General features: G+C 40.5%; 2 protein-coding genes across 4 annotated transcripts in view; one reads left to right on the forward strand and one right to left on the reverse strand.

Annotated features, from left to right (window-relative positions):
- The first annotated feature begins 380 nt into the window (after positions 1-380).
- On the forward strand, positions 381-7,633 carry SNN (stannin). The gene is made up of 2 exons (XM_010578459.1): positions 381-505; positions 7,055-7,633. The coding sequence occupies exon 2, from the start codon at positions 7,134-7,136 to the stop codon at positions 7,395-7,397; it is 264 nt and encodes an 87-aa protein (XP_010576761.1). The 5' UTR covers positions 381-505; positions 7,055-7,133; the 3' UTR covers positions 7,398-7,633.
- Positions 4,612-12,031, reverse strand: part of TXNDC11 (thioredoxin domain containing 11) — a 38,633-nt gene continuing 31,213 nt past the window's right edge. For 2 of the 3 annotated variants that reach the window (XM_010578456.1, XM_010578458.1), the window contains one exon: positions 9,121-10,563. In XM_010578456.1, coding sequence (XP_010576758.1) covers positions 9,936-10,563 — 628 coding nt within the window. In that variant the 3' untranslated portion in view covers positions 9,121-9,935. Of the gene's footprint in view, positions 4,782-9,120; positions 10,564-12,031 lie in introns of those variants that run through there. The other variant, XM_010578457.1, reaches the window with a different exon arrangement.

A 12,031-nucleotide genomic window follows, 5' to 3' on the forward strand; every position in this document is an offset into this window, starting at 1 on the left:
GGGAGGTCCGAACTGACCGCGACGTCGGCGGTCCTGGGAGCTCACGGTAACGCGAGTCGTTCAAAACGACTCTCGCTCCTTCCTCCGAGCGGCCGCCGCGTACCGTGCTGTCTCGCGCTCTTCCTCTTCCTGACGTGAATGCAGGTGCAGACATCTGTCAGTAGACGCTGCTTTGGGCAGAGCTAAAGAGCTCGGAACAGCTCGTAAGGCTCTTGCCTTGATTAGCAGGTAGGCGAAACGGTATCGGGTCCTCTTTCCCCGAGTGCCTGTGCCAGGAGCTCGTGGTTGGGCATGGTTACGTAACTCTGGAACGCCAAAAGCAGAAGGGACTCGGGATGCCGAGCATCTAGAGACCAATGCGATCCTTCTCCACAGGGGAGGAGCGAGGAGGAAGGCTTGCCGGACAAGATCCAAAACCAGTGTGACCTTCACTTTTCTAATATAAGGTGATTTGGAAACTGAGTAGAGGATTCCTAGCCCGAGCTCTTGAGCTACCCTGGTACAGGTATGTGATAGACTTCTGGGGTACTTGCAGTCTGAGGATTTGAGCTGAGTATAAAATCTGCTTGAATATCAGAAATGTATGGGTGCTATCTAGCTGCTGTTAGATAGCACCCATATAGCTGTTGGATATCTAGCCATTAAAAAACCCCAGACCATATACATCTGGAGAACTATCTTGAATGTGTAAATAGAAAAAGTTTTTTTTATCAACAAACTTAATGTTGCTATCTCAGCAATTTTTCTAATATATCAAGAATTAAGCTATGCCACGGGATATACACAGCATGTTACTTCTGATACCGGAATGTCGGAAGTGACCTTGTTATCAGGACGGACCTCTCATCAGAGCTTCATGTAGATGTGACACTGAGAAATACAAATCTAGAGTGTGACGAATGCTTTGCCAGCCATGCGATTGCCTCTGAAGCAAACATGCTCTTAACACTAGAAACCTGATTCTAGTTCTGCATGAACTGGCTGACTTGCCTGATGGGCAGTTACAGTGTAAACCTATTCTACTTGCTGTTCTACTGAGAAGGTCTGCCTATTCTTGAATTTGTGTCATTGTGTCTGGGAAACTTCCTAGATTGCTGCTCCCTTCTCTTAATCTTACTGTCTTCTGTAAAATAATAACTTTTGTGTGATTTAGCTTGGTGTAAAGCTCTGAAAGTGATTCCTGATTAAGCATAAGGTACTACTACACCTCATGCAGAAACTAACTGCTGTTCCGGTCAATGCTGTTCAGTATTGTTTTTCATTCTTGTGTTTCTAACAGTTGCTTGAATGCCAAGTTGTTGGAAGACTGTCCCTAACTAATTAGCCACAGAAAGGCCTTTTTTAGCTGCCTTCCCTGCTCTTCTGTTCCTTATCACAAATATAATAAGGGTTGGGAGGAGAAGATTTGCATTGAAGGCTTCTACTAAACACCTCCCTGCTTCTAAAATATCCTCTGGCCAAGCCCCAGTTTGTGCAAGATAATTTGGCTTTATCAGAAAGAAGTGCCATTAACTGGAGTTAATTAAGAATAACAGTGATCCTACTTTTTTTGGAAGTGGTGAAGCCTGAGCACTCCTGTATTGTAAAGGCCCAATTCTCTATGGCTGGGTAGTGTGGGTGCTGTATGCACTTGTGTGCCAATGGTAGAATTACAGCTCTGATTTTCCCCAGAGGGTTTTCCCCTCATCTTCCATTGGCAATAAGGAAGGTCTTGTGAAGAGTATGCAGCATTCCTCAGAAGTAATCTTACTGGCATATACAAGAAAAAGCTTTTTTCTCAGTTAGTAGCATGTAGTGCAAGCTGCTGTTACTTTGCCTTTTAAAGGTCTTAACATGGAGGCTTTTTAACTAAGCAGTCATTACTAAATCTTTTTATTTTTAAACTGAAGTCCTCTGGTAGTTTTATTCTCATTTCCTTTGCCCCGCCCCATTCAACTTACTTTAGGCGAAATACTGTAATAGAAGGTATACCTCCTACCTTTACCCCCAAACCCAAAAAAAACAAAGCCTAAAGACTTAACACGTGCACCTTGAACATAACTGCTTGAGGACTTTGGTATATTTGGGTGAACTATAGTAGATCTGCTTTTAAGCCTCTTCATACAGCATACAGCTTTGGCATCTATAATAGCAGTATTTCTTTTCAGAAACATGCCTGCAGGCATTAACGATAGTGAGCTTAGCAGCAGAATACCTATAATCATTAAAAACTTGGTTTAGAAACTAATGCCAGCCTTGCATTGAATTTGTCCTCTAGCAGCCTCCTGCAATTTAAACTGCCTTTTTGTTTGTCCTTTACTTACAGCTTCTGAATTGGATAAAAGAAAAAAAAACCAAAACAAACCAAAAACAATTTAAAAAATGAAGTTCTGTGTAGAAGCTGGTATTGGGCAAAAAAGAAAAGAAGCTGTTATTTATGGAAAACTAGTTTATAGCTGATGTTTTCACTGCTTGATTGCTCTAAGAACTGAGGCTATTTGCAGTTCCCACCGGTAAATCTGACTAATCTTGCTAATGAGTAAATATGCTTAGATGCTTGCTTTGATAGCAAGCGTGGTGGGAAGGGACATAGCACTAGAAGCGCCACCAAGTATATATGGATGGTGTTAGCAATCCCTTTGAAGATCAGGAATTTACAGCTTTTGATATCTTGCAGTAAAAGTGATAAAGTAAGTCAGTGCTGCTCCTGGTATGCTCATGGGCTTTTTTTAGCTCAGGCATGCTTTAAGGGAAAAGTGAGTCTCAAAGCTAGTTGTAATCTCATTTAGATCAATTTAAGGGGATCTACAGAATGCAGTATTTCTCCCATCAAGAAGTGGACTGTGAAGACAGCTAAATCTTGATTTCAATCAGTTGCTGGTGGAAAGAGTAGTGAGGTTGGAGTTCTGTGTCTAGAAAACAATGCAGAAACCAAAGGCCTCTCTGGTAGTTCTTACTAATATAGTTACAACATGCAAATATACTGTGCAAAGGACAGAATTAAGGCTGCAGGAGAGCTTTAGCTCTAGGTATACAGTGACCTAAAGCCAGAAATATAGCAGCATGAGTTAGCAACAACACTGTAGCTTTTGGTGCCAGAACACTGCAGGTGTTTGAAACAAAACTATCCAAAGCTAATAAAGTAACAGTGCTACCATCCCAGTTACTATCATGCACCATTAACTAGCTGGTTGTGCCACTGTAAATTTGTACAGATGCTTAATACCTGACTTTATATAAGGTGCTGGCTCCAGACTCCTTGAGTGAGAAGAGGATATGCCTGCAGAAGGAATGACTTCTACACTTTACATTTATCTCATTGAGAAGTGGAGTTGAAGTGCTTTGAGAAAGTGACCTTGAATTCTGTCTAGTTGTCCTTTCCCTAGAAGGGGAATGTCTGTGGAATAATCTTTCTGAAGATATGTAGGCTTGTTTTCTCCTACAATTCTTAGCATTAACTATGGTATGGCACAAAGATGCGAGGAGCTTTCCAAATAGAAGCTAGAAAGGGCTTCTTGATGCAAACTGATTATCTTGACAGTATTAATGTGAGATAGCACTTGTTTCTGTGCCTAGAGAAAGGGAATTTACTGGGCAGTGCATCCAGAGGTAGTAGTGCTCTTTTCTGTCCCAGAGATCAAACTGATGCAGATCCTTTGAATTTTTAATCAAATAAAAAAGCATTCAGAATTTTAAAGGTAAAAACCTATGGATTTGGCCAAGAAAGATCTTTAAGAAGAATCTGTAGGTTGTTGTGTTGCACTCTGATTTACCCTTATTAAACAACTTCCAGTCCAAATTTGTCTTGTGCATCCTGGAGGTCCTAGTTCTCTATCTCTAACACTTTCTACCTTGCCATATCAAAGCCAAATCACTTGAGACACAGGAGAGCCTAACTCAGCTGGAACTTTCTAGTGTAAACAGAGTGAGCATTCATGTAAAACATCCTGCCTCAAGGACAGGTCCTACAACTTTCTGATCTGTTTATATCTACTACTGTTAACATTTCAGTTGTCCTAAGAGCTGTTCTAGTTAGTTGGTGATAATAAATACAAGTGACCCCTTAGACTGGAAGGATGAGTCTGATAATATTCTTCATTGTGTGTAAACTTAAGAGCAAGACTTCAAGAAAAGATGATCTCCCAGCTGTTAAATCTGTCCTTTTGTAAAAGATTAATGTGAATTTATTCTAGAAGGAGCTGTCATGACTAAGCTGAGTTGATGTGCTAGAGCAGAGGAAAAAGAAACAAAGCTATTGTACCCAAAGTAATCAGCGTGTTCTTCCTGGCCAGCTCTGCACCTTGAAACTCTCTACTTATGCTCCTGACTGGCATCTGCTGTAGAACTTCATATATTTGAGAAGCATCAGCTGTGTGGGAGTTGCTAGTGACTGAAGTCACCCACTCATGGAGTGCATGTGGGCCCGCAAGGTTCTTCCCAGTGTCTGCTGAGAAATAAGACCGATGGAGACTTGGGTCTGATCTTTGTATAGTTTAACATCAGGATTTTTCCAAAAGGTGGATGTAGGGGTTAAATTGCTTCACAACTTCAAGCAAGCAGTAGCAGTGTTATTAAGCAGTAATTGTGGTGTTAAACAGAAGTGGCCAAGAACAGTAAATAAGAAAGTACTATATAGCTCTTCCCACAAGGACAGCAATAAATGCCTACCTCTAACTCCTCTGAACTGCTCCTGTGCATGCTTTGTTCCGAGAAAGCACCTTCCCAAACAGTGGACTTCCTGGTCCAGCTGTACTCCTCAGGATCCCAGAAGAAATGGGAATGGCAAGAGCCCAGTGTGTAACCTGATGAGAGAAAGCCTTGTCTCAAGACAGAGGTCTGCATCCTTAAAGAGCCCCATTTCTCCCTCAAACAGGAACTTGCAGACCTGCCTGTGTTTTCCAGATCAAACTGAAACCATTGCATTGTTTAATTCTCATGTAAGGTTATGTGGAGCACCAAACTGCTGTAGAGAAAACAGTGCTAGTTGGTTGTCACTGCTGCTAGCAGTTGTGCAAGCTGCAGAAGAGGGCTTAATGTGGACATGCAGTGCCTGCATGAGAGGCAAGGTAAACCATCTTTTATGCTGATGCTGTACTGTTGTGGCTAGATCAAAGTGCTGCAGTTCAGACATGCCCTGAGGAAAATGAACTACATGAAAGTCACTCTTAATCACCCTCAGCTGATCACCCTGTGTTGAATAAGCATTGCAGAACCAAGATGATGATGACAAAAATTGTACACATCTCTGCTGAGGGTGTGTGGTGTGATTTGTTTTCCTTACTGGGACAAAACTTGGGTCTGTGGGACTTAGTTGGTACACTACAAGCTATTGGTTGCTGTAGTTTACAGGGCTGGAAATGTAGCCAGTGTGCAAGTTAGTTATGTGACACTGGACCCTAGTGACGCTCATGTTGAACTTCTCTTTAGTGGATGTGTCCTTGCTGAAATGGCTATGTGGCAGTGTGTGTGTGTCTGCCATTCCATGAGATGTTAGGGAATAAACTTAGTCTCTAACTTGAGTCCTGTTGGTGAAGATACTGCACTGTAACTGCCTTGACTCGTGTTGAAATGCTGATGAGAATTCAAGTGCAGTGGATAACACAATAAGCTAATGCTTCTGGCTCAAGGTCATTTAAGACTGACTTCTCCTGAGGGGTTTGTATGAAGATGCTGCTGTTGCAGCTGAGAGACTGCAACAAGGATGGTGAGGAAGAGCCTTTCCTGGAATGGTATGTGGCCCTTGATAGACCTGCCCTTACAGCAGCCAGAATATATTCCTGTTAATACATTGCCAGTCAGTGGCTACATGGCAGCTGAAATGCACACATTGTTCTGCACTTGCAGGTGACCTTAGAACCACTACAGACTCTATCTGTTGTACCTGAAATTGTAGTATTGAGCCCTAATCTGATTCCTAGAGCAGTACAGAGCTCCTGGGTAGGACTGGTTCTGGTCTCTACTAAAGTCTTCCATGAGTTTCTGTCTTGTTAAAGAGCTAGGGCAGTAGGAAGGGAAGACTTTGTCTTATGTCCCAGTTGAAGTGGAGGAATGTAAAGCTACCAGCTTTGTTAACAATAACTTTGAAATTTAAGGCAAGGCTCACATGACCCCTTAAATAGTGTTGTGAATTTGGAAGTACAAGTAGCAAAAGACAGTCTATATTTTTCATCCTGCCAAAACTCTGCAGCAGACTAAGGAAGTCTTGCAGCTCCTCCTCTTGCCCATTTTCCTGCCTGCTGTCTCTGTTCCAATTTCAGCTGCAGTCCTAACATGCTACCTTGCTCTTGTGGTATGAAAGCCAGTAAGAGGAGCAGCATGTTAAAATAATGATCTTCCCTTTGTGTTTTATTAGTCTTCAATAAATCTAGCTCTACCTGCTTCTTATGAAAAATGCATATAAAGCAACAGCTGTTTTATCAGCTCAATGGACAACCAATTAATTACCATAGTCAACCTTTCTAAACAGACCAGTGTTATGGACAGGCTTATAGTAATGCATTAGTGTAGCAATTAACCTTTGCAATTAGCTTACCAATCCTGGAACTGTTAGTATGTAGGAAGGATGTTTGTAAATTAAAATTTTTAAAAAGGCCAGACTTCCAACTCTCAAATATACTTTCTGTAGGATTCCTTTAGGAAAACTAAAGGTAGCTGAATTGCTACCTTGTGTATTTGAGAGCTCACCCATGATTTAGCATTTGCATTAAATAGTCTTAAATTTCTCTATACTAAACTATGTAACTTCCATATAGTCTATTATGTGTTTGTGTCTTGACTCATCTTCTATTAAAATTGTTAACTTAGCAGGCTGACCATGTGCTATCTTGACAAGCATGTCAAGAGTTGAAGTAAGTTTAGCTTTCATTTGCTTTAGTGTGATGTAGAAACCTGCATCTTCAAAGGCAGTTTGAAGAAATAGCTTAAAATGAGGAAGAACTGTAGGAGTGCGAGAAGCTCAAAGCACTGAATGCAAGAGGGTCATGTGCCATTGTGAAGGATACCAACCATGAATACAATGTTGCTGAATATGGTAGAACTGCACAACTTCATTAAGTGTCTATTTTTTGCACTGCAGGAGTTTGAAGATGCAGCAAGCCTGATAGTGAGGACAGAAGAATCTCCTTAAAGAAGTGGGACAATCTGAAATATTGACCATGTCTATTATGGATCATAGCCCCACCACTGGAGTGGTGACTGTTATTGTTATTTTGATTGCTATTGCGGCTCTTGGTGCCTTGATACTGGGCTGCTGGTGTTACCTGCGTCTGCAAAGGATCAGCCAGTCTGAAGATGAGGAAAGCATTGTGGGTGAAGGAGAAACCAAAGAGCCCTTTCTTCTGGTGCAGTACTCTGCTAAAGGACCTTGTGTAGAGAGGAAAGCTAAGCTAACTCCAAATGGCACAGAAGTACATAGCTAACTTGGAGCAACACATGTATATGGACTCTGCTTATAATGTGTGTAACCAGCAGAAGAATCCCTATACTGTGAAGAACCTGGTCACATGCATACTACTCATCAGAAAACACTCTGATGAGGATTAAATAAGCTTTTTTTGCAACTGCATGCACTGAGAAGTTGCACTTTGCATCAGCTGTGTATCCTAATTCCTCTATGACAGGAGCTGACTCACCTGGCATAATGTCCATTGCCGGCAATAGACACAGGGATATATTGGTGTGAAGAGACTACTAGTGTTTTTTGTTACTTGAATGTTTAGCTGAGCCTATTTTGATGGAGCTACTACTGTAATGTGAACTACTTTACAACTGTGAACTGTAAATAGGCTGCCAGAAGCTTTTTGCTTTGAGTTCCACAGCATACGGGAATAATATGATGCAATTGTACATACCACACAAGGGGACTCCTGAACCACAACTGTAGATGGGATTCCAGACCTTCAGAACCAGATCTGCAGTTAAAACTTGCTTTGCTACTAACTTGAGTGCGCAGCCCTAAATTCAAAACTCCTACTCTTAACAGTTTATTGGACTGATACAGAATGCTTTCTTTGCAAAGAATGTATAAGCCTTCAGTAACATGTTGAGGGAGGAAACACAGGAGCTACAAGAAAGGAATCGATTTCCTTTAGTTGCAGCTAGGTAGGTTAAGCTTTTGGCTGCTACAACTGAGTTCTCTAACTATGTAGCTACTGCAAGGAAACTGCCATTTTGATGGATTCCAACCTGGGAACTAATGATGGATACTGAACCCTCAGGGGTGGTCCAGAAGGTTTCCAGGAGTTTGAAATGGCAGTAGAGCAGGCTCTTCTCTTCTGTAGGTCTGCATGCTGAAACTGCAGAAGTGGTTACTTACTAAAACTGGCATAAGTGCAACTAATATGAATTTTTCCTAGAACCCCTGTTTGTGTACTTAGCAGTTAGGGTATATGTTAACAGCCTGTTGTAAAAAGGCATTTTAGTCTACAGTCAACTACAGAATTCAGTTAATGTATCTTGTAGATAACTCTCTTGATTTAACTGTACTACTACAAGATAAGTTTCAGTCTTTCCTACAAAAACAAATGTTGATATGGGGAAGGCAGATTGCTAGTCAGTTTGTAAAAGTTTTTAGCTAGCAATGGCAAAGTCCTTCCAAAAAGGACATCCCTTCTGTTTCCTGCTCTGTGCTATAGTTCAGCTATAGTAACTGTAAAAAGATGTGTTAAACAGGGAGTGCTGGACCTCAAAGGTTTGGGGGGAGGAGAGGGGGCAGAAAGGGGAGGAGAAGGAACAACACTGAGCCACCACTGGCAGCTTACATATTCTAAAACTCTTAGGGTAGGCATACATGCTTTGAGGCCACTGACCTATTTTCTATTACTTTATACATAGCTTCCTTTGCCTACTGAAATTTTTAAACACCTAATTGCCTAGGAGGGAAAAAAAAGCTACTGTAAGTCTTTTCCCTGAGATAAGTTACAAATAATGAAGTCCAAGTTCTTCAGCTCTATAGGAAGCATTAGACTTGCTTCTTGTACCTGTATATATGGAATAACTAAGTAATATAGGTCTAGCAAGTGTGCTTGAGAATTTTAACTATATGCAAGACAATAATGGCCTAGGCAAAAAGTCTTGTCTGTTTCTTCTACAGTAAATGTTGACTTGCATTTTAGTTCAACATTTGCCTTTTTTTTTTTAACCTGAAGGCTGTAATTTGAAGCAAAACTAATGCTCTCAGTAGGGAAAAGCTCCTGCTGTTGCCTCTTGAGTACAATATGGGGTACAGATGATAGAGGGCTATACTTACACTGGTACATGCTTTTTTTTAAGATACTAGTCTCATGAGAATGCATGTATACCCAGACCCATACACTTAAAACTGCTGCATTCTAGACCTTTTGCAAATCAAGGAGAAAAGGATTAGTTCAGTAAGACTTTCTTTAGTTTCTAGTAGAGAACAGTTCACACATGGCTCTTGCAGGTTTCAAGACAGTCAGACAACTGGTATACAAAAGTGATACAAAGTGGTGAAGTTCTAGAACAGAATAGTTGTAGCAAGATGACTTTGTCCATTCAAGTTTACTGATTACACAGATGAAGCATCTCCATTTTAATTCAGCAGAGAATGCAGTGTAAAGGGCAAACTTCAGAAATTATGGAAAAGTATAAATCAAAGGTCTAATTTCTCTTCCAGCAGCTGCAAGAGAAAGCCAATAAAAAAAAACCTGGTCCTTAGTCAGAGGTGCTGCACAGTTGCCCCTAAAAATCAGCATCTTTAAGTTCAGTGGATAGGTGTTTGCAAGTTAGTGCAATAGTAAAGTGCAGAAAGTGTTTTCCATTCTCCTCTTCTCTTTAGATGTGGGTATGTACTAAGTTGTTCAAGTATACAAAAATATTCCATTTGATTTTTCTTTTTTTAGATCATGTGGGGGAAGAAGTCTTTATTTACAATGAATTTCAATAAAATTTGCATAAATACCTACCCAATACTGCATCATTTGACTTTGTGTAAGCAATCATTCTGTCCTGTTTCCCCTATTGTGCTCTGTCTCTATGGTATCAATATTATCAATCCTTTTTTCCTCTAATGTGGCCGTAGCTGTTGAAACTGATACATCATTATCTTCAGAAAGTGTTTGCTCTGACTGAAGGGCTTCTTTACTTTCATCTTTGCTCTGTAGCTTTCCTTCCCTTGATGCCACCAAGATTCTCAGTAAAGTATTCTCTTTAAGGAGGTTTTCTGATGCATCAGCTAATTCTTGAAGCTTTTCAGCCATTTCTAATAATTCTTGATTCTTCTGGTCATATGTGGCCTGTAACTGCTCACTGTGGAGCTGCAGAGTCTTGTGCTGCTTTTCCAGTGTGTGTTTTTGCTGCTGTAGTCTATGTTCCTCTCTCCTAGCTTCAGAAAGCTGTGCTTCAAGCTGGTCGTGGGCCTGATGAAGTGCGCTGATTTCTGACCTTAACTTCTGAATTTCCCTCTCTAAGTGGGAGATGTGTCCTTGCTGTAGAACTGTCTCTTTATGTAGGCATTCTTTGGTACAGGGCTCTGACAAAGAAAGACTTGAGTGATGTAAAATAAATTTAAGGAGATTAGGAAGATTAACTGAAAAGTCTTCTGGGAACTTCACACTTTGTTCCTTCCTAGAAAGACAGAACAAGTTAAAACATTCAGAGAGGTAAGCAATGATAAATTTATCTAAGCATCTGCTGTTCAACTCCAATGTGCTATCTTGGTTTTTTTATTAAAAATGGTTAATATAGCAGCTAAGAGAAACTTGAACTCATGTAATAAAGCACACAGGATTTTCTCTTGATGAACCCTTTTACCTGTATTCCAGTCTACGTGCTGTAAGCATCTCTGCACTGGATGGTATTTGTCCAAGAGCAAAATTTTCTGTCAAATTTCAGGAAACAAATTTTACTCTTAAATAAAGTATCCCAGTTATGGGTTATGAGCTTGAAGTACATATGGTAGCATTACTGTTGGGCAGGTGTGATCAGAGCATGCTGATACTAACATCTGTTAATAAACTGAAGGAGAACATTTAAGTGTTCCTAATTCTACATACATTGTTAGAAGTTAAGTCCAGATGTATAAAGCTGTCTGGTGGTAAATGACTATTTGGAGCCTATATGTGTTATCCTGGAAGAAGCAGCTTAATGTGTTCCAGCATCAGAAGGGTATTGCAAGGAGCACAAAAGTACAGTTTGCTTTTAAACAGTAAGCAGTCACTTTCAACAGAAGCAAGGCCCTTTTGTTGTCAAAAAACTGAATCTTTTTACTTTTTCCTCTTACTTCTTTGTCTTTATGCCACTGAGGTGATCAAGGAAGCAAACCAAACAACATTTTGGGTTTTTTTTTCTGAAGCTCATTATAAGGCTGTGAATACTAAGCCCAGCATATGAAGAGGTGGGCCCACTGCTGTTTGTCTGCAACAGCGTAAACTGTTACTCTTAACCTGACAAAGAGTCTAAGCTGCTTGAAGTACCAAATTTCTTCAAGACTACTAACCACCAAAAGATACCCACAACCACCAGCTGTGTCAAATGTTAAAGTTATTGCCTTTTCTGGACCATGTGCATACTTCTATCATAAAACATAGGAGGCTAAACCATCCCCTGAGGACTAGACAGAAACTAACTCTTAGCCTTCTTTCTGAACCATTTACATCTTCAATCTTTCACTCAGCATATTCCAGTATAACATGAACATGAGTTTGCTGCCTCCTGACTATTGCAGTAGAGCTACTTATACTTCAGTATGTTTAACTGGGAAGCTAGCTAATAGTTTATAATTTTGTATTGTCTTTAGCCTTTGCCAGTCAGAAGCATATTCTCCCTTTCATTAGGGAACCATCAAAGCAGAGAAGAAAAGCTTAGTTTACTTCCCCTTTATTGCCAAATTCATAACCAGATTAATGGTATGTAGCATACGTTCAGACATGGGTTAATTACACAAGTCAGAAAAAGGACAGGATAAACCCAAATAAAAGTTATTCCAAAGCAAGAAAGCCAGATTCAAGTATAATGCCTAATGCCTCAAAATTTACCACTGCTGCTCCTGTACAACACACACCATGGACAGACAACTCCTATGTCCCCACATGTG

Source organism: Haliaeetus leucocephalus, unplaced genomic scaffold (assembly GCF_000737465.1).
Source record: "Haliaeetus leucocephalus isolate CR32 unplaced genomic scaffold, Haliaeetus_leucocephalus-4.0 Scaffold636, whole genome shotgun sequence".
NCBI lineage: Eukaryota > Metazoa > Chordata > Aves > Accipitriformes > Accipitridae > Haliaeetus > Haliaeetus leucocephalus.